The 23,060-nt window shown below is 38.8% G+C and overlaps 1 protein-coding gene and 2 long non-coding RNA genes across 7 annotated transcripts; 2 read left to right on the forward strand and 1 right to left on the reverse strand.

The window, feature by feature from the left end:
* Nucleotides 1–1,994: 1,994 nt before the first annotated feature.
* Nucleotides 1,995–6,481, reverse strand: LOC148730235 (uncharacterized). Of its 4 annotated transcripts, none has more exons than XR_016001681.1 (5): nt 5,808–6,481; nt 5,541–5,592; nt 5,304–5,347; nt 4,504–4,678; nt 1,995–4,091 (listed from the first exon to the last, which is right to left on the reverse strand). It is a non-coding gene; the product is annotated as an uncharacterized LOC148730235 (long non-coding RNA). The 4 variants fall into 4 exon arrangements; XR_016001680.1 differs by having other exon boundaries at nt 4,547–4,678; nt 5,760–6,333; XR_016001679.1 differs by having other exon boundaries at nt 4,508–4,678; nt 5,760–6,333.
* A 595-nt stretch (nt 6,482–7,076) lies between these two features.
* LOC148730236 (uncharacterized) lies at nt 7,077–10,309 on the forward strand. Of its 2 annotated transcripts, none has more exons than XR_016001683.1 (3): nt 7,077–8,826; nt 9,362–9,590; nt 10,065–10,309. It is a non-coding gene; the product is annotated as an uncharacterized LOC148730236 (long non-coding RNA). The 2 variants fall into 2 exon arrangements; XR_016001682.1 differs by having other exon boundaries at nt 7,078–8,826; nt 9,362–9,595.
* Nucleotides 10,310–12,058: 1,749 nt separating this feature from the next.
* On the forward strand, nt 12,059–15,209 carry LOC148730237 (uncharacterized). The gene is made up of 3 exons (XM_088760681.1): nt 12,059–12,406; nt 13,935–14,074; nt 14,701–15,209. Exons 1-3 carry the CDS (start codon nt 12,064–12,066, stop codon nt 14,860–14,862), a joined length of 645 nt encoding a protein of 214 aa, XP_088616807.1. The 5' UTR covers nt 12,059–12,063; the 3' UTR covers nt 14,863–15,209.
* The last annotated feature ends 7,851 nt before the right edge of the window (nt 15,210–23,060 follow it).

The raw sequence follows: 23,060 nt of genomic DNA on the forward strand, positions 1-23,060 counted from the left end.
GGTTGTTCAAAGGATGGACAACGCTATACACTGGATAAATTTCTATCCGGTGGATAGCGCATTGCGTTTTGGTAACACTTATCCGCTGGATAGCGATTTATCCGTTGGATAGCGTTATCCGCCCTTTGAACAACCGGAGCCAGAGGTTTTCTTTTTCAGTTTGAATTCGAACATTCTGGGGAATGTTACGCGTATTTATTTAGCGTCAGTCGAAAAATGTATATTCAATTAAATTAGATTTGAATTTCACGCTAGGTTAAAGATGGCGATTAAACCTGACGAGTTACAGCATACCCTCAAAAACTGGCAAACCCATTTCATGAGAAGCTAATCTGGATTTGTTTGAAATAAGGATTAGTGGGCTTTCTAATATTTTTTTGTCTCGCTCCAGCTCCTTTTCTTCGCTTAACATCACTCTCTTTGTGTCCCTATTTCATTCCTATCCACCCACGCTCGTACATTGCTACAAATGTTTCTTTTGTGTTTCAGTGGAAGTGTTGTGATGGACATAAAGAGACGAACACGTCTCGCCGCATTCGAAATATTTGATTCCCCTTCGTGTTTCTCTCGATCATATGCGAACTGAACCAGTTTTCTTCTGTTCGGTAAAAAGTAAGGAGCTTGACTCATCAGTTGTTGAATACTTTTGGCCTCGGTATGTTTCATTAATTCTCATAACGTATCAAGAAATCGAAGGGAACGCTTGGACGAGTTTGGTGAAGTTACTGTGAAATAATGCAGTAGTCTTTCTACTTGTCTGTTCAATCCGAACTGCAAGTGATAAAGCCAATAGATTTATTTCTTTCTCAAAACATTTAAGTTTTCAATGAACAAACTGACTTTTCACATAAAAAGGATCCGACAAAAGTATCCCTTTATACATATCAAATATGGTAGATAGCATTCAGAAACGATTCGTGTAGTTCGAGGTCGACTATTATCTGTTGGATCTCATAACATTTTTTCACTGAGTATCCATCGCTGATTATGGCCTTGATATGGTCAGTGATGCGGAAATCGAAGAAAGAAACGATGAGCCACGGTGTTACATGTTATGAGTTAATCAAATTGGTCTTACAAAATTTTTCTTCTCTTTAAATGTTTCAAATTCCAGTTGCCGTCTTATTAAATTACTCCCATACAAATGACGTTTAGTTTGGATTTTTTTTTCCAATTTGAACTCGAACATTGTAGGAAACGTTAATCGCATCAATAATTTAACGTCAGTGGAAGAATGTAGATTCAGTGAAATTATATTTGAATTTCACGCCAGGCAAGAGATATTGAATAAACCTGATAGGTGACAGCTTACTCTCGAAAACAGGCAAAACCATTTCATGAGATGCTAATCTGGATTTGTTTGAAACAAGAATTAGTGGACTTTTTAACTTTTTTTTCTCGCTTCAGCTCCTTTTCCGCACTTAGCATCACACGCTTTGTGTCTCTATTTCATCCCTGTCCACCTACACTCGTACATTGCTGCAAATTTTTCTTTTGTGTTTGAATAAATTTGTATAGCTGGTAGTCATATGAGTCAAAATGATCTATTGTATGAACCATCTCCTAATTATTTGACGTTGTAGAAATAGAAGCGTTGTAGAGGACATCACGATATAAACACGCCTCTCTGTTTTCGAAATATTTGGTTCTCCTTCGCGTTTCTATCGATGATTTCAAGACTGAACCACTTTTCATCTCTTCGGTAAAAATTAGGAGCTTGAGTTATCAGTAAAAACATGTTGAAACTTCTTGGCCTCGGTATGTTTCATGAATTCTCATAACGTATCAAGAAATCGAAGGGAACGCTTGGACGAGTTTGGCGAAGTACCATTACTTTGAAATAATGCAGTAAACACATAATTTTTTAAGTGCAGATTTTCTGAAGTAAAGAAAATTTGGTAAAAACCACAATGAAAGAGATGCTTCCTTGCCATTTCAGTATAAGTTGGGTAACATGTGCTCTACAATGTATCATTCTAACCAGGACACTCAACTACATTGAAGGAAAAAGAGTTTAATAGTCTATAAAAGCCACTCCACAGTTGAATTGATTACAACAACGTTTACAACAAAGACAGAATTTCTTTTGAGAACTATTTACTGAAATTTATACATCCGTGTTTTAAATATACAAAATAAGATATGGCGTATCTGACAGCGATTTTTCTGAGAATCTTTTTTACAAATGTATATGCAGACATTACCATAGAGATGATAATCCAAAAGGACTAAAAAAAATCATGTTACATTATACCATGTCACTTAAGCAAATCTTTGGAAATTTCCATGGACATTTCTAGATCGATTAGAACGTTAATGAACATTTACATTTTACCATGTCCATAGAAGATCTATGGAAATTTCCATGTACATGTCAAGATCGATTAGAGCTGAACATGTTACATTTTACCATGTTAGTAGAAGGTCTATGGAAATTTCCATGCACATGTCTAGATCGATTACAGATAAATATCTTACATTATACCATGTTAATGGAAGGTCTATGGAAATTTCCATGCACATGTCTAGATCGATTAGAGCTGAACATCTCACATTGTACCATCTTAATGGAAGGTCTATGGAAATTTCTACCATGTCAGGATCAATTATAACCGTACATCTTAAATTTTGCTGTGTTAATGGAAGGTCTATGGAAATTTCCATGCACATGTGTAGATTGATTAGAGCTGAACATCTTACATTATACCATGTTAATGGAAGGTCTACGGAAATCTCCACCATGTCAGGATCAATTATAACCGTACATCTTAAATTTTGCTGTGTTAATGGAAGGTCTATGGAAATTTCCATGCACATGTCTAGATTGATGAGAGCTGAACATCCTTACACTATACCATCTTAATGGAAGGTCTATGAAAATTTCCATGCACATGTCTCGATCGATTACAGCTGAATATCTTTCATTATACCATGTTAATGGAAGGTCTTATGGAAATTTCCATGCACATGTCTAGATCGATTAGAGCTGAACATCTTACATTATACCATGTTAATGGAAGGTCTATGGAAATTTCCACCATGTCAGGATCAATTATAACTGTACATCTTAAATTTTGCTGTGTTAATGGAAGGTCTATGGAAATTTCCATGCACATGTCTAGATTGATGAGAGCTGAACATCCTTACATTATACCATCTTAATGGAAGGTCTATGAAAATTTCCATGCACATGTCTCGATCAATTACAGCTGAATATCTTACATTATACCATGTTAATGGGAGGTCTATGGAAATTTCCATGCACATGTCAAGATCGATTAGAGCGGAACATGTTACATTTTACCATGTCAGTGGAAGGTCTATGGAAATTTCCATGCACATGTCTAGATCGATTACAGCTGAATATCTTACATTATACCATGTTAATGGAAGGTCTATGGAAATTTCCATGCACATGTCTGGATCGATTAGAGCTGAACATCTCACATTGTACCATGTTAATGGAAGGTCTATGTAAATTTCCATGCACATGTGTAGATCTATTTATAGCTGAATATCTTACATTTACCATGTTAATGGAAGGTCTATGGAAATTTCCATGCACATGCCTAGATCGATTAGAGCTGAACATCTTACATTTTACCATGTTAGTAGAAGGTCTATGAAAATTTTCATGCACGTGTGTGAGTCGATTGCAACTGAATATCTAAGATACGTCATTTTATCATACAGAAGATCTATGGAAATTTCCATGCACATTGTTTGGATCGATCATGACTGAAAAATTCTTTCATTTGAGCCATGTTGCTGGAATATCCATGGAAATTTCCATGCACATTGTGTGAATTGATCATAGCTGAACATCTTAAATCTTGCCATGTCAATGGAAGATGTATGGAAATTTCCATGCACAAGTGTAAATTGATTATAACTGAAAATCTTATATTTTACCATTCTACTGGAAGATCTATGGAAATTTCCATTCACAAGTGTGAGTCGATTATAACTGAAAATCTTATATTTTGACAATCTACTTTCCAAATTCTGACCTGAGCCGTTGATGCTCAAGCTTCTCTGTATCTGGAATAACATAATCTGGGGGGGACATCAACATTTATTTCTGCATCAGCCTGACATAAATAAAGAAAAGCAAGCTTAAAAAACTGTAGCAAAAACGCTTATTCCAGAAATTTAATATTTGAAGGACATGAACCAGACAGTAGAGAATGAAATGACCTCAACAATAAATAAGCTTCTAATTTAAGTAACTTACAGCTGTATACCATTAAGCTGTAACAGAGATCAGTTTGTGATTTTTCTAATAGTACTTGTCATTGTTACTAATATTATTGTTATTTACAATTATTATTATCATTATTGGTCTTGTATAATGCTAAGAATTAAAATGTAAGATCATCACACTCCATCTGAGCAAAACAGATATCTTCAGTGCATGAACAGAGTATAACTGTTAATGGAAAGTATTGTTGAGATTTTTTGTTTCTATTTATTCTCCATTGTACAGCATATATTTCCACTTACTTACACTACAGTTAACCACTGTTCTCAGTGGATGAGGGTTTACCGGTTTCCAGTTTTCCTTTTTGCCACTCCCCCAGTGAAATGGGCAACATCCCCTCCTTCACAGCAAAAACATGCTCAACCTCGGCAGCCTTTGGAGATGGGGTGTAACAACTCTCAAAGGAGGTCACAAGCTCTATCAATTAACAAGAGAAAACATTTTAAGATATTGTATCCATCCATATTGTCAGGAGAGGATAAACATCAATCAATTGAAGGCTTAAAATATAACTACACAACTGTCTCAATAGTTATACAAATCTACTCTGCTCCTCTTGAATTTTATATATATTTTTTAATACAAATCCATAATTAGTTAACTATAGATTTTCTCTTAGTTAACTAATTAATATATATACCTCTGTAAATAGCTCCTAGTCCTTTTTTCTTTTTTAGTGTCCCCAAATTAGTAAGGGATTTTTCCCTAGCTTAGGATGGCTCTTCATGTAATGACAATTTCAATAAAGTTTTACTACTACTACCACTATTAGTACTGCTGCTGCTACTACTGCTGCTACTGAGGCTGCTACTACTACTACTACTACCACTACTACTACTACTACTACTTCTACTACTACTACTACTACTACTACTACTACTACTTCTACTACTACTACTACTACTGCTACTGCCACTGCCACTGCTACTGCTACTGCTACTGCTACTGCTACTGCTACTGCTACTGCTACTACTACTACTACTACTACTACTACTCATTTTCTATGGTAGAAGTTTACTGATTGCATTCCTCCTAACAGTACCTATAGAGGTTCTTGTGTCCCTCTTTACCAAAAATTTAGAAAGCCTGTAAGACACAATTTAATATGACTAACAATTAACAACAACATTTAGTATTTTGAAGCTGGCAATTAAGCATCCCAGCAGTGAAACTTTGACTGAAATCGGCAGCATTAATAAGATGGTTCTGCAATGTAACTATTCTCAAAGAGAGTTTTCCTCTCAACTGAATTCAGTGAAAATGAAACTCTGATTCTTACTTGTTAAACATCTGGTCAGCAGCTTCATGAGTGTGTCCAAATTTAGTTTTACCTATAAAGACAAAAGTTAGATTTGAAGGAATTTTTTGTTCATGAATCACGCTATAAAAGGAATGGTTACAAATTCGTTTTATTTAATTTAGTCTGATTTATGATTTAGACTATATACGAGAAGAAGCTTGTTGGTGCAACTAAAGGACAACATAAGATGTACTGTACCTTTCATTTAGTTTGGCGTGCATCCATAGCCCATCAAGTACGATTTACCTTGTTTGCAGCGAGTTATTGCCCAGAAGATTCCCACGTATCATGCACATCTCTGCGAGATCCACGGCTTCTAAGCATTTCTCAGCACATCCAGATTTTGTTGCCTTAAATATACAGAAACCCACAGAATTGATGAATATTTCGTAACTTTGAGTCGATAGTAGCCTAAATCTCAGACGGTCTGAATCTAGTTTCTCAAATATCCGTCAAAATCACGAGGGCGCCTTGTATCGTCAGAGAACCAGGCTAAATAATCGCCTTCGTGCCTTCATCTTGAAGTAAAAGACTGTAACTCGTAAACAACAAAACAGCGAACGGCGGAAACAAATCACCCAAGCAGCCTCTTTTCCTCTCTCTACAAAAAACGACCAAAACGTTTACTCTTCCCCACTTCTTCTGCTCTATATGGCATAGCCAGCAACAAAATAATATCGATTGATTGTTTTTTTTTTTTTTTTAAAGTCGTTACGCTGTTGGCTGTTTTGGTGTTTACGTCCACTCTGTAATGGCTATTTCGAACCCAGTCTCTTCAATAAACGACACTAATAGTTTATACGTTGCGCTACAGTCGAATTTAATTCAAGGTCGCACAAGCAATTAAATTCGACGATAGCGCGACGTCTAAAACGAATTAAATTCGTCTGGTGAATTAAATTCGTCCTTGACGTTTTATCCGTCTTGGTAAGAAGGATAAAATATCGATAACGCGTCTTCAGTTTTAACGTCGCACCGAGAGTCGCGTATAATGAAATGCTTGCATTTTCTTGATGAATTTCAATTTATTTCAAAATGACACCTCTGACCAGAGGCACTGCATTTGGGAAGAGAAATAAATTCAATCCAACTGATTTCGACGCATAAAACCACGCCACGATTTACGTCGACGGAACGACGAATTCGTCTGAATTAAATTCGACCGTAGCGCGACGTATAAACTAGGCCTAAGGAATGCGTTACGATATGTCACTGCGGGAGTTCGTGATACTTCCTATCTAATTACCACAATTATCGCTTTGGATTTTAGAGCCTTTCCTTCTTTCAAAGAAGCAGCATGACACTTCTCGCGATCGCAACCTCCAGGTTTTTTCACTTTTCGAACTTTTCCTTCGACAGATACGTCTCTCTTTGTTTACTAGGTTAGAAATATCAACTTATCCTTTTTTAATTTGGTTAAGATGACAACTAAGAAGTATGATGAAACTTTCTAAATTGCAGACAATGTGTCTTTGTCAGATATTTTCAAATCAGAACTTGAAATATCTTACATTATAAGGTCAGGCACTCCTTCCACCTTGCCCGTACATAACAGAGGCTTAAAATAAATGACTAAATAACAAAAATTACGTAAACTCGGCCCTTCTGTTACAATTCTTGTTTACAAAAAATTTATCAAAATACATCGAAATGAAAACTGCCTTTTTTATTGATCTTCTAATTTCCCAATAGACGGTAGTTTATAGATTAGGGCGTCAAGATTGTTCCACTATCCTAGTTGCTGTATTATGGATTTATGACGCTCCACTTTGCAGTGCAAATCCAGCTCACTAATACGTGTTCTTCACAATGTTCACAATAAGCCTCTTTTACTTGCTTTGGATGCGCCGCCCAAAGCCCGATTGAATTCCCGGTCTTCCTCTACGTCTAAAGTCGGAAACTTGTCAAATTCTTTCAAAATGGGGCAAAACCTCCAGGACTGATCTTCAACTTTCATAAAATGAAGTTTTAGTTCTCTCATTTTTGCGCGTTTCCGGCGTTGGGTTTTTGAGGTCAGTTCGTTCCTATCTCGTTTTTCACTTTGGATTAGTCGGAAAAATTAACTTTTGGAATACACTGATATCCTTTTTTTTTTTTTCAGCCACGTCCACGATTTTAGCATCATTTTAAACACTGGAGGAGAAACACTTGGAGGAGCTCTTAATTGCTCCTTGGCTGCGTGAATAGGTATTGAATTGTACGGACGGTATAAGCTGGCAAACAGTTTTCCGGCTATTCATAACGAGATCTGTTACTTTGAGAACATCAAAGAATTCCTCTACTTTTCCCCCTATATCAACTGCAGTGTTTCTGAATTGAGAATTATTATCCTCAAACAGAAAGAAAAACGTTCTGTTTTTGAGGTTAGGGAAGAGCTGATTAGAAATTTACCTTCAAGGTTGCCGCTTTGCGCCTTGTTGCCGCTGAGGCTTTCATTTTCAGAAAGGACCACATTGTCATCGTCCTCACAACCTGCAGCGCTAGAAGTTTCTACTTCTTACTCTTTGGAAGCTGTGTGCTCAGGCGAGAGTGGTGTTTCAGCTCTTGAAGAGTCTAACGATTCGGTAGTCGATCGAGGCCTCCCTTTTCCGTTTGGCAGGCGTGCTTGCTAAGAGACGTTGAAATACCTCCACGGCTGACTCTACTATTCTCGTAGCTCGGCTCTCAAAGCTTTCTTCAGTAACTGATGTTTCTACCAAAGGTTCTTCGGCGAGACTTGAAGGAATCGAGAGTGACAGTGGCTCTTCTGCAACCGAACTGGAGTAATCCATAATATCCATAGCCGTTCATGTATTCCTATTTCAGTTTGAAAAAACTAACAGTTTCCTTAACAGCGTGATGCGGCTGTCGGAAATTTGAAAACTCCTACGTCATCGGGCATACAAAAGAATTTCTTATGGGGTGTGCATATTAACCAATAAACAAACGATACGGCTTAAATGATCTCAATTCAAAATGGTGGTCGCACATTCTTTAGGGTTCATGCAGGTCAGCTATTTGACAAGCCAGGCTCAAAAACTCAGTTAGTGAAAAGATATGGCAACAACACGTGGTAGAGGGTCCTCGCTACCTTACTCGAAAGAAGGAAAAAGGGAAAAGCGGCACTATTCCGACAGAAAGTGGTACTTCGCGAAAACAGAAAACGGAGAGGTGCGCCGGCACACTGCATCATTACAATAAATCATCCATTTTAGCGCAGGATGGCACTGATCCTGGGTCTGTTGTTCACATGAAGCCTGCGAGTGAAGATCGAAGGAAACTCAAGGTACGTTTCGTTTCGAGAATTCTGAAAAATTTAAGCTTCAGTCAAAAGAAAAGAGAATTTGCTCTAAGAAAGATCATTTTGAGTTTGTACGAGATAAGAATCATTTCCTATCGTGCAATAGAAAAATAAGTTTGGAGGAAAAATTTTCTTGTGTCTTAGATTAGCTGCATTTGATTTGGCTTCCAAAAAGGTCCGCACTGAGTAAACTTGGCCTGTCTATGGCAATGGATTTCCCTCCTTTCGGCGTTTAGCTTACTCTGACCATTCACTCTCAATTTTTACTACCTTTTACATGAAATTTCCCACACAAATTTAAAGCATTTCGCAATGCGAGCACAATAGCAATCAATCTGTAACACTTTTCAAAAATGCCGCAAGAAGGTTCCGCTTCTGGTCTCCGTTTCCGCTAAACGTGTTTGGACGGAGCCGGCGATGCCGCATTTTCAATCGAATTTACTTTTCACACCAATGTAATTCGTAAAAGATACGGTAAAATGGTTTTATGATATTTCAAACGGCAGTCATTGTTTCTTAGGTAAAATAAACCTCGGAAAAAGTCTTCTCCCGGACGTTTCAAGTTGTTCTTAAATCCCACCGACGACCTCAATAAACTGTTGTACCGAGAATTTTCTGACATTTCAAGATTTGGAAAACAAGTCAGAAAATTACTAGAAGTAGAATTCTTCCCCACGTCAAGTTCTGACAAACGACCTGCAAATAGTTCCTCTACCAGTGGCTGCGAGGAAAATCAAGGCAAAAAAACGGTGAGGTGAGAATGAGTCATACACTATTTCCGTACAACCAAGTGAACCATTTTCTTTTGATGCTGAGACCTTGTCGATTACGATGTTTACGACGACAAACGTAAACGTAAGAGCCAGTGTCATTATTGTTGGCACACATCGAAAAATGCCACAAATTGGTTTGTGGCTGAGAATGAGGTGGACCTCATGCAGCACATCATAAAGCTTTTCGTGCCTCCAAGAGGGATTGTATTATTGTTTGGAGACTCGTACACTCTAGGTAAGACACAATTATACAAATAAAATGTACTTAAGCAGCACATTTTACAGACATTGACTCCTTTATTTTCTATGCCATAATACAGTAACTAAATTGCTAAAAGAAGTGAGACAAAATTGCTGACTTTCAGTAACCGGCAGTCAAACCATCTGTAAACAATGCCAATACCTGCAAAAAGTAATAACTTGTTTATCCCTTATTTTTATGTGTTTCAGTGAGTTTCTGCCTCAAACTGACGGTTCAAAGGAACGTGAACTTATTATCCGTATATAAGGACGAGAAGCCTGTTTCTGGTTTTAGGAAAGAAGCTGTCACGCTGAGCCGTTCAGCATGCAAGCCGTGATCAGGGTCCAAAGATAACGACGAGTGGAGAATTTGTTTAGCAAAACATGAAACAGATACTATTTTGAATATTCGAATGAGTATTACATGAAAATTTCCATAACCTTGTTTTGAAAAGGAATTTCGGACACTATAAATATGTCACTATAAAATTCCATACACCCATTTTGGGCCAAGAAAGTTTGAAATTATTTTTTTTTTTTGCGTGTGAAAGGGTATTACATGGATATTTCCACGTACCGGTACCGCTTTGGTCAGGACTGTTTGATACTGTTTGTATACGAGGATAAATATTTCATGGAAATTTCCATAGATCATTTTGGTGAGGCACTATCCGGCACAATGAAATCGTATAAGAATTGCATGAAAATTTCCTTGTACCTGTTTAAATTGGTTCTGAATGGTTGATACTGTTTGTATACGTAAATGAGTATTACATGGAAATTTCTATGTACCTGTTTTGATTAAGAATGTTTGATACTGTTTTGTATACGCGAGTAAGTATTACATGTACATGGAAAATTCCATGGACCTGTTTAATGGCCAAAGGTGTTTAAATTTTTTTTTTTTACGCGCAAATGGGTATTACATGGAAATTTCCATGTACCCGTTCAATTTTGTTTAACAATGATTGATAATGTTAAGTATACGTGAATGAGTATTACATGGAAATTTCCATTGCCTTTTTGTGTGGCACAATTGTATTGAAATCATAAATACTGCTGACAAGTTTTCTTCTCTGAAAAATAAATCGAATTTTAAATGGTTTACTTAACCATTCGAGGGATATATGTGCTGCTGTTTGGGCGAGTTATCATAATATTAGGGTACCGTTCACCACTGATAACTGGAAAAGTAGACGCCAACATGCTCATTTTTTACTGTTTAGTAACAAGTTGAAAGAAACCGATTAAAATGTTTTGAAATTAACTGAAACAAATATAAATTGTGATGGCCGATTGAGTCACTGAAATTGTTGATTGAGCCGTAAGTCTTAATTTATAGACAGCCGCTCGGTGATGTTGGCGATTCTTTGCTTTAACCTTAGTAACTATACCATGGCAAAGTTTGATTTTTTTCCAAATTTCTTACTTCAGAAAATCTGTACTTAAAAAATTACGTGTTAGTAGTCTTTCTGCTTGTCTGTTCGATCCGAACTGCAAATGACAAAGCCAACAGATTTCTTTCTTTCTTAAAACTCTAAAACACTTTGTCTTTATCAGTTTTTAATCACCAACCTGACTTTTTCATAAAAAGGATCGGACAAAAATAAAGTTCGTACTGTTTCGCGTTGATTTAACTATTCTCACTGTTCTCAACTGAATGTGCTGCAATGATGAAACTTTGGTTTTTCCACCAAGTCGAGAAATTATGCATTGCTTTTTTAATGCAGTAAATACCCGCTTACTCGAACCCGGTTAACTCCAATTACCCGCTAACTCGAGTATGATCCGATTTCCCTTCGATTTGACTATTTTAATCGTCACCTACTTCAAGGAGGGGCCGTAAGGGGGTTTCACGTGAAACGTGATCGGACTAATTTATTTCCTGTGATTCGTAATCTAAAAGTTTTAAAATTCGTGAACCGTGAATGATATGATTGTCGTGATACGTGAAACAGAGAAATAATTTTCCGATACCCGTGATAGCAAACACGAAAACGACCTTTTTCCGTGAACGGCTACGAAGACCCCACAAAGGAACTCTCCAGGTGATCGCCGTGTCTGTTTTCTTCAGCTTGCGTGACCAAACAATAGGGTTTCGCTTGACCCGTTGATCCAAAAATAAAGCTGATGCGACCTTTGACGCCAACGATCAGGTCTTCAGATCATTCATTGTCTGACGTCTTGTCCTCATTTCTCACGACCCACAATGTCGAAGAGCGAAGTCAGCGAAGAGCCGTTTCGTGTTTTAGAAGGGGCTGTCTACTTCGTTGATCCCAAATCTCCTGGATCTTTCAGTTTTCTTGGGGGAAAGGAAAGGATCAGAATTCCCCTGAAAAGAGAACATAATTCCCTTGATGCCCTGAAAAGGCACATTGTTGAACACGCGGGCCTCAAGGCCGAAGTTGAGAAGCGGGGAAAAGGGTCATCTATTGATCTTAAGCTGTGCAGACTAGCCAAAGGCGCAGAAGGCAGTAAAGCTTTCTCAATCAATACACAAGCGCAGTGGAACATAAAAAGGCCGCTTTTTGTCGATTCTGCAGTTTTACAAGGTTAGTGTTTTCATCATGAAAATTTGATAAGAGATCATAATTTATGACACGTGTTACTTGAAAGTCACTTGTGTAAGGTATCTGATATCCATACTTTCGTGTTAATTGTTTTAATTCGCGTTAATTTCTTACATCTCATAGGGCCTGTTTACAAGGAAATAGGGTGACCCCCCTTAGGAGGGTCATCCTTCTAGAAGGGGCAACAGATAGCCCCCGTTTACATGCAAAGTCTTGTCCCCAGGGCTATCGTGATTATTGAATTTGGCACCGAGGGAGATAACTGCGCGGTCGCTAAGTACAAAACAACTAAAATGGCGGACAAACGAAGTATTTTGGCGGTAAATTCAATTTTCTTTGCGCTTGCCTCTTTGGCTGCGGTTTTTCAGAGCTGTGGGTTCTTGCTGTCGTATCCCCTAATAGAAAAACGCCGACAAGAGCGAGTGGCGCAACAGGTAGCCGCCCAGTACAATGTTGCAATGCGACGAATAAGGCATGTACGAAGGAGAGCCATTTTGTCGCCGAGGGAGAATTTGGCGGAATCATGGTCGCACAGAGCAGTGGCGAAGGACGCTTTTCGTTTTCCCTATGAATTCTTTGATTTTTCACGTGGCAAGCCTTCTTCCATATCTTTCCGAGTCGAGCGGCTTTCTATGGTACTCTCGTCGACCACTAATTCATGATCATCTATGTCTTTTTTCGAAATGTCGACACTGTGTTCCTCCGACTGTTTCGAACGCTGTTCAAACAATTTGGCCACCGCAGAACGGCGAAAATATTCCTCGGGCTTATACGTGCGCGAAGCCATTACAGAGTTTCGCGGCAATCTGACAGTAAACTGAACCCACAAAAGTTGACCCTTCTAGGAGGGTGACCCTACCTCAAGTGTTTACATGGCAAAAAGTTGGCCCTCGCAGGAGGGTTACCCCACCAAGCAGATAGGGTGACCCTACCTCTCATGTAAACCAAGCCGGAAAATACAATAGGCAAGGGTTACCCTTCTAAGAGGGTGCCCCTTTTAGAAGGGTCACCCGATCTCCATGTAAACAGGCCCTTACAATACTAGAAGTCTAGAAAAGTTTTATTCAGTCCCCCCTACATATTTTAATTAAAGTTCGCTTAAGAATCGACAATTTTCTCAGAAGTTATACAGAAAGTGAGTCATTGATGAGAGCCGTGATTTCGGTTAGGGTCGTTAGAGGCGATATTCAACACACCTCCTGAGATATTTCTTGATGATCCTTGATCGCTCGCTTTGCAAAAAGGGCCTGTTGACAATAATGAGAAGACCTGAGAATAGGAACAACCTAGGAAGACTAGGAAGAGAATATTCGGACAGATTTTTTTCTCGATTAAACGCAACTTAAATTTAATTTTTATGGACTACGAAAGAGACTGGAGTGGGGTTTGAAACTGCCAAGAATAAATGACACCAATATAAATGTCAAAGTAGATAGACAAAAGATAAAAAGGACGTAGTCAAAAGATTATTATTTGATTAATTAATTTTATTGTCATTATTTTCTTTCAGTCAATGTTCTTAAAAAGGAAATCGTCTTTTCGAAAGATTCCCCGGTGATAAATATCACAGTTGCTGGTGGCGAAGAACAGCAAAAGAGCAAAGTTAGCAAACGAAAGCCAAGAGGTGGAAGGAAAAGGTCAGCTTCAAAGGTAGAGGACGACCACCTTGTAAAGTGCCCAAAAACAGGGCGAAAGTGTTGAGCGAAATGAACGACAGACCAAGATGTTGGATGATCTAAATTTGGCTATGTGCGACCAAAAGAAATCGTTAAGAATTTTTGTTATTATTAACAGCCATGATTTTTCCTAAAACTTTATCATTTTATTACTATAATGGAGACGATGATGATAACGATGATCATTTAAATCGTCTTTAATGTATTTAGTGAATTAGCCTTTCAATGTGTTTGTAGCTCTGGCCAGTATGTTCAATAGCACAGCGGTCAATGAATTTACTGTAAGGTGTGGTCGTTGCCAGAAGTTAAAGATTGTACTAACGGACAGGACTCCGTAGACTAAAGCTCCATACTTTAAAAAAAGTACGTAAAATGTTGAGCATTATCCTTCAAGCTTGTCCGCAGAAACATTTCTATTTAAAGCTTCGGAAGTTTTACTTTGAAGTGTCATCATCAATTTTACTTTAAAAGAAAACCACTGGAGATGACCATCCAGAGAACTTCTGTATTGTCAAAGAATAAAGCAGGTGTTTAAAATTCATTGCTTTCTTAAAAAAAGGAAAGATTACTGGAGGTCATATTTTTGTTGCTGCCTTACAGAACACTTTAATACAGCTTGTCAAAACCGTCGAAACGAGGAAGATAATGCCAAGAAACAATGCAACAATAGCTGGAATGAAAAGAAATATGGAAGCCTTCCTGAAGAAGAGTGGAAGCCGCGGAGGAGATCAAGAAAGTCAAAGGGATGGAAGTGTAATGTGAAACGTCGGTTCACCTAAAGGAATATCAGCGGGAAATGACAGTGATCGTGATTTAGAGTTAGACAACATGTAAGAGTCTTTCACATTATTTGTAAGATTGTGATATTATACTAACCAATCGGCCACCATCAGCCTAAGTAAAACATTTCTTTTCCTTTTTTTTGTTAAAGATCCTCTGATCTATTTACTTCTCGATGTATATTAAGATCTTTTGCAAAACGGCGTATTTAGTTGTTGTTATACCGATAGTCACAAGACAAGATGAATCCACATTTATAATATCAGTTCTAATTGCTAACTTTCAAGATTGAATGATAATATCAGTTATTAAAACTTTTAAGACTTCAATAGTCAAGTGGATCGTGTATTTTTTATACTACCTTGCAATTACAGATTTCAAGACAATTGCCCTAAGGCAGCGGCGTGTGCAAACGAGTTTGGAGACGTGGCACATTGTGACAGTGACAGAGAGATTGAAGAATTCAACGAGAGACTGAAATCTTAAGCGACTGCCGGTCTGCTGCAGAGCAAAGCTGTGAAACCGAATGTGACATTACCAATCACGACACAATCACGAGTTGAGCGCTTTCTGAAATACATTAAAACGACTGTCAACAATACTATATATATAGGGTCAGGCGACAAGTCTTTCTCATGTGTAAATTTATTTTCCGTGAACCGTGAAACTCGAAAATTAATTATCGTGTTTCGTGATTTGCGTTTTTTAATTGCCGTGAACTGTGCGCGTGACCCCCCCCCCCCCCTCCCTCCCTTACGGCCCCTCTTCAAGGACTTAAGGCTCGGTTAACCTCGAACTAATTTTTCCTTCCTTTGTCTCAAATTTACCCTGATAACTCGAACTGAAAGTATATAACTTCATTCGACCAAGGTCAAATCGTCAGTACATGGCTGATTGACACGTCCCAACCTTTAATCGCGATCGATACTAACGTGGTAACATTTATGAGAACGTAACACATTAAGCTAAACTTTCAAAACTAAACGTTCTTACACTGAACAAAGTAAATATACGAAAATTTCTGGAGACTAGTGCCGGCTGTTATTTGTTGCTTTTTAAGACAATTTCGCAGATTAGATATTGATGCTCTCGTCTAAATTCCCTCATACCATTGTAACCGTGCGTGACATCAACAGAAAAACTTAACCGTATGTTTGCTATCGCGTGCTTATTGGAGGCTGCATATATAATGAATAAAAACCAACACAGCAGCTATAAGAGGTGAATATAACAAAGATAGTCTACGAAAAGACAGAACCTGGGAGAAAACCAACGAGCATCCATTGGATGAAAAACCCCACCGCGCTCGCTGCAGTAAAAGAGAGGGAGGAAAAAATCTCGGCCCAATGGATAGCACTTTCCCGAGCGACCGGGCACAGTCTTAAAATACTAAACGTGTTATTTAGATTCCTTAAGATTGTGTCACTAATAAACGAGAATTTAAATTGTCTTTAACATAGCCATCCTTAGCGTTTTCGCTTGCCCAACGACCCTGTCGCTTAAAAAGCCGCTCGGGAACTTCAGCGTTAGCTGCAGAGGTGGCTCCTCCAGCTCTTAAGGCTATGGATATCAATTTTAGAGACGTCTGTGAGTTCTCTAAAATGCTTCTTTAATAAGTTCTCTGGTTCTCGAGTTACTAATCCCCCGGCCCCGTACTTTCTGCTTAGAACGAGGAGTAGCAAGGGCTCTGGCTTTGAACACAGGTAAATCTTCAAGGAGGTCAATTTGTGAAGCTGTTATGTAGTTCTTTAAAGCCTTGACAGGACAAGTTGGAAGGTCTGACCTTGCGATAATAATCCACGACCCAATTCGGAATTGGTCTGTCTTGGAAGACTCTAAGAAAATAAAAACGTACAAGGGGAAAAACTTTACTTCGCAGGCCTTTTTGTGACATGATTCACTAAAACGGAAAAACCCCGGTAACCAATTAAGCATAGGCGACTAATCTAAGATCAGAAACAGACAGAAACTTAGAAACTTATCTGTTATGTTGGATCTCACGATCTTAGGGGTCACAGGATCCTTTCCGACCTTTGGCCTACCCAAAGTTCTCTGAGATGCGTTAACCATCGAAGAAACCAGAGGGTGAGTAGACATTTTTGATAAACCAGCCATCTGCTGTGCCCAATCAATACTGTAAACAGCGTTAAAAATTGGAGCTGGAGAATTAGCCTAATTAATCAGACACTGCAAGTAAACTGTGACCTGAAAGGGATTAACAGGAAAACAACAGACGTAATTTGATGAAGTCCATCGTTTCCACCGTTGGAACCCTGCAAAACGGTGCTCTTTACCAAAGAGACTGTGGCTATCAAGTGTTCAGGGATCGATGAGAAGAATTCCGTCCACATTTCCGACTGGAACACATCTGAAAATGAGTAATGTTAACAGACAAAGGACAGACAAGAGAAAACACCCCCTTAATAACAAAAGAGTGAATCCACTAGATATTAACAATAAGGAGTAATTGCTAGGTTAGTAAACAAATAATCATCTTAGTTGTTCAAAAACTATTAGCAGTCTGTTTTCTGACTTTTATTGATCGACATGAATTCCATCTCCTGTCAGCACCTAACCACAGTCGTTCGATAACGATGCGTACATTTCCACTACAATAAAATAGCCGGAAATTCATAAAAAAAAAATAGTTCATGAATCATGTTTATTCAGCTCTTAATTTGCGGGTCACATTTAAGTAAAAAAATCGTTCACGTGGACATGAAAAGATCTCATTACCTTAAATCACGATTAACGAATGAAGAAATAGTCAAATCACGATTCACGAGAAAAAAATGCTCAGTTACGCTTCACGTAAAAAGTATAAGGGACCCTCTAGTAGCGTGAAAAACTTAATTGTGTTCGAGACTTCAGGAGTATTCGTCTTACTGCGCACGTGCACGGCTAGATTTGGCGAGTATCAAAAATATATATTTATCATGTCCTTAAATACAAACCCACGCAAGAATGTTCCTTATACGGACATACTAGATATTTTTAAAAGAAGGGTGGTCTTCAGAAATTACTTCCACCTGGAAAATATTTTTTTGACCTCTCAACTTGTGTTTCGTTAATCTTTTTACTTGGGGATAATTTTTTAAAATATAGGTTTATCTTGCACTGTTAAAGTTATGCAGTGTTCAGTGCTTTATAGAAGTGTCAATAAGACAGTTAAAAGTTTAAAACCGGACTCAGGACTCAATGCTCAATGCCCAACCCCTTGTCAGCGATTGTTCGCTGGCAATTTGGTAAGTACTTGGTGTAATCCTTAATGTATGTTAATGTGTGCAAATGCCTATGTATTCCCATATGTTCTTCTGTATTGATGCATGTATGAGGGATTTCACCAAGTACCTACCGGCAATTTCCCACAGTCTTCTACTCGTGTGCAATGCTTTTTACACCTCATAACATTGTAAAAGTAAGAAATCTTGACCCGAAATTTAAAACCCTGGGTCATCTCTTTCTAGGAATTAATTGTCAAGCGTTCAACCTCGTTGTTTTTTTATTTCACCTGTAGTATATGCTGGTCACCTGGTTGGATTTTGCGTTTTCACTTTTCGTGGATATTAAGAGTAAAATTTTTTGTTTCTTTGCTTGTCAACTAGAGTAAAGGGCTTTTTAACTATTTATCTGCCATGAGAGACCAAGACAGAATTTCTCCATACAATATCAATACTGTATCAACAGACACGTTATAGTCATTTAGAGGACTATTAGTTGATCCAATATCAAATATCAAATTCTCCCAACTAACATCGTAGGAATTGTGTGGCAGATAGTAAGGAGAATTGCTAATGAGATCTTGGAAGTGAAGGATTGAGTGATCTGCACAAGGTTAAGAGCAGATTCTTCAATAGTTCTTATGCTATATTGAAAATTCCGGCCCCAAGCCTCTTTTTCACTAAACATTTCATGTGTCTCGATTTCGACTCTGATGGAAAGGCTTTTGTGCTGAAGTAAAACAAATTCTTTCAAGGATTTAGGAAGCAGTTTTCCTGGAACTGTCGAGAGAACTGCTTTGGGACATTACTTAATATCGGCGCCTGTATAAACAGGCCTACATTAGACACTTAATGTATGGTCCCAAGGGAAACAGTTATCTTTGGCCGAGAGTCCTGATGTTTCCCTCGACCTCTTCTCGGAGAACATCAGGACTCGAGGGAAAACAAAACTAGCTAGTTTTCCAATGGAAGATACATTAAGTGCTTTGTTGCATATTTTTAGGATTTCCCTTAAACAATGATATGGCAAAAATTTGCTGTTGCACGCGGCGCGCGGGAAACAACTGCGTAATTGTATCGCGGTCGGGATACATTTGTATTTGATCAGGGGCACGTTGACCAAGAATCAACTAATAACAGCGCTCGTTTAGTTGAGTGAAAGTCTAGGTATATGACAATACTTAAAATTATCGTAAAAAGTTTGGCGTCTAAACATGACCCTTAATATGTGACGTTGTCTTTTGTGAACAATGAAAGGTTTCTCGCGAGTGTCGGTTATTTTTTTTTTTGTTTTTCAAGACAATTTCGCAGATTAGATATTGTTAATAACGGCCTCAGTATGATCACTGGTGCAGAAACGGAACAAAAGAACGATAAACCACTGTGTTGAATGTACGTGACGACTGAAATTGTTCTTACAATCTTTTTCTTACCTTAAAATATTTCAAAAGTTTTGTTTGGATATTTTAAATTTGAATTTGAACATTCTAGGAAATGTAAATCGTATCCGATTGACGTCAGTTAAAGAATGTTCAATTAATTAAAATGATCACGAATTAGTGGTAACGAGTTGCCAGTACTCCAATTGGCTAATACTGCGTGTAAATGAACGCTGAGATTGACCGAGCCAGTACCAGGTTGCTCAAGGGGCATGTTGTTTCGCGGCCTCAATCTTTTTTGTTGTTTTATTAGATGCAGAGCCAGAAAAGCTTCATAAATTCACTTCTAAATTGTGTGCTTGCAAACCTATTTTTCTCGCGCTATGTTTAGTTAAAAATGTACACAGTTTCGAAATACCCTTCAAGAGTAAAGGAAACCTACACATGAAGTCTTCCCTCGCAGATCAGAGGTTGATAGAATCACACAACACCTCATAGAACTCAAAGATGCCAACAAAGACAGCTTAAGCACCTTGTACTTATCCGGAAACCCTGGAAGTGGAAAATCTCAGCTGGCCCGTTTAACAGCCAAGCGATTTTTCGACCAGAGCAAAGAAACACCGTCTGCGATTTCATTTGTCATGACGCTTAATGCAGAAAGTTCAGAAACACTTTTAGAATCATATGTCTCCTTCGCTCGACACTGTAATTGTCCAGATTACTCAGTTACAGACACTCATAATCAGTCCAAAGATCTGAGCACAGACGAAAAAATTGCAAGTCTCAAGATGCTAATAAGCGCAAAAATTGGGCATTACACGTCGTGGTTGCTGGTAATTGACAATGTCACTATTTCGTCTCATGTATATAAGTACTTGCCAGGTCCAGGAAACCAAAAATGGGCGAGGGGCCAGTCGCTGATAACAACACAAGACACCAACTCTATTCCTTTAGAAAGCTCTTTCATTCAGCACATCTCAGTAAGCAAAGGAATGCTGCCTGATGATGCCAGCTCCTTGTTAAGGCTCCTTTCTGGTGTTACTGATAACGAGGTGGAAAAACAACTTGCACGAACTTTGGACTACCAGCCACTGGCCTTGGCCAGCGCCGCCATATATGTAAAACAAGTTCGAGAAAGTAAAATAGCTTCAAAATTCGGCTGGACTGACTTTCTGAAGAAACTTGAAAAAGGCCAGCGAGGTACAATTGAAGACATTCTTGCCGAAACAAACCCAAGTTACCCAAAAACAATGACCACAGCGACAACACTGGCCTTGGAAAAGGTAATGAAATCCGACAGAGTTCTAGATCACTTGTTCATTTTTCTCTCTCTTTGTTCACCACACCCAATACTAAAAGATATTGACGTCCACTACATCATGGAAATGGAAAATGAATTGGAAGATAAAGATGCGACTGGGGTAAAGATAAGTCGATGCCCACTGTTGTTGTTTGACGAAGAGGAGAGCGGTGTTTACATTCGAGTGCACGGAGTCGTCCATTACGTTGTTAATTCAGTAACAAAGAAATCTGCAAAGGATAAGCAAATTAAATGCATACTAAGAGCTGCTTCATCCTTCTCCAAATTCGAGGATCAAGATTCTTTAGTCGTTGGCACAAAAATTGTTCCTCATTTGGTAAAAGTGATTAAAGACTTTAAAGATTTTTTTTTTGAAGAAAGAATATCTCAAATGGCTCAAATTGATAACCTGACTTTCCAGGACTATTCTAAAGTCTTTACAACTCTCGGAAATATGTGCCGCGAGCACTCCCAATATCCAGCGGCGAGAAACTACTTTTCAGCAGTCCTAGCAATCATCGAGTTAAGCAACCCAAGCAATGAATTAGGAAAAACAATTATTTATCATAAACTGGGCACTGTCCACCAGCAGCTGGGTGACCTAAAGCAGGCAAAAGACTGTCACGAGCGGGCGCTGGATATTGAGCTGAAAAAGCTCGGACCTGGGCATATTTCTGTCGTAATGTCTTACAATAACCTGGGCCTTGTCCACGAGCAGCTGGGTGACCTAAAGCAGGCAAAAGACTGTCACGAGCGAGCGCTGGATCTTCAGCTGAAAAAGCTCGGATCTGAGCATGTTAATGTCGCAATGTCTTACAATAACCTGGGCCTTGTCCACCAGCAGCTGGGTGACCTAAAGCAGGCAAAAGACTGTCACGAGCGAGCGTTGGATATTAAGCTGAAAAAGCTCGGACCTAGGCATGTTGATGTCGCAATATCTTACAATAACCTGGGCCTTGTCCACGAGCAGATGGGTGACCTAAGGCAGGCAAAAGACTTTCACGAGCGAGCGTTGGATATTAAGCTGAAAAAGCTCGGACCTGGGCATGTTGATGTCGCAGTGTCTTATAATAACCTGGGCCTAGTCCACGAGCAGCTGGGTGACCTAAAGCAGACAAAGGACTGTCACAATCGAGCGCTAGATGTCCAGGTGAAAAAAGTTCGGACCTGACCATCATTCTGTCGGAATGTCTTATAATAACTTGGGCCTTGTTCACCGGAAGCTGGGTGACCTAAAGCAGGAAAAAGACTTCCACGAGCGAGCGCTTGATGTTCGACTGAAAAGGCTCGGACCTAGGCATGTTGATGTCGCAATGTATTACAATAACCTGGGCCTTGTCCACGAGCAGCTGGGTGACCTAAAGCAGGCAAAACACTTTCAAGAGCGAGCGCTGGATGTTAAGCTGAAAAAGCTCGGACCTGAGCATATTTCTATCGCAAGTTCTTACAATAACCTGGGCCTTGTCCACCGGCAGCTGAGTGACCTAAAGCAGGCAAAAGACTGTCACGAGCGAGCGCTGAATGTTCAGCTGAAAAAGCTCGGATCTGAGCATGTTTCTGTCGTAATGTCTTACAATAACCTAGGCCTTGTCCACTCGCAGCTGGATGACCTAAAGCAGGCAAAAGACTGTAACGAGCAAACGCTGGTTGTTTGTCTTAAAGTGTTCGGTTCGGAACGCGTCTATGTTGCAGATACTTACAAAAACCTGGGTGCTGTGTACAATTATCTTGGCCTCATTCAAGAAGCAAGAGAGCGTTATGATCATGCATTGGCGATTTATGTCAAGAACTTTGGCCTGGAGGATGACCAAGTACGTGAGATTCGTTCAGGATGTGCATGCTCGGCTACAGCAGGAAAGAGAGAGAACAAATAGCCCTGGACCTTTTTGTAAAAAGAAAATATTCGCGTCATTTTTAACTTGCGCGGACAACATTCTGAAAGTATAAACCTTAGCCTGGAAGGTGACGTGGTGAAATTTGTTCAGATTGCACTTACTGAGATACATACAGCAGAACTGAACACTAGTAAAACAAAAAGTTCAATAATCATGATTTCGTAATTTCTTAGGGCGTCAGTCTCGTTACTCGTAGTTCGGTGAAGATCAAATCGGATCTGAGAGTTCAAACAAAGATATCAAGGCTTCAGTCTAACGCATACTTATAGAGATTAAGCCAAACAACACCAAATTGTATTGCATTGTAATGTAGAAAATTTAAGAAACAACAGATAATTTTTCTGTAAGCCAGACTTCCATCAATTAACATTGCATGTTAAAGAGC

Source organism: Stylophora pistillata, chromosome 5 (genome assembly GCF_964205215.1).
Source record: "Stylophora pistillata chromosome 5, jaStyPist1.2, whole genome shotgun sequence".
NCBI lineage: Eukaryota > Metazoa > Cnidaria > Anthozoa > Scleractinia > Pocilloporidae > Stylophora > Stylophora pistillata.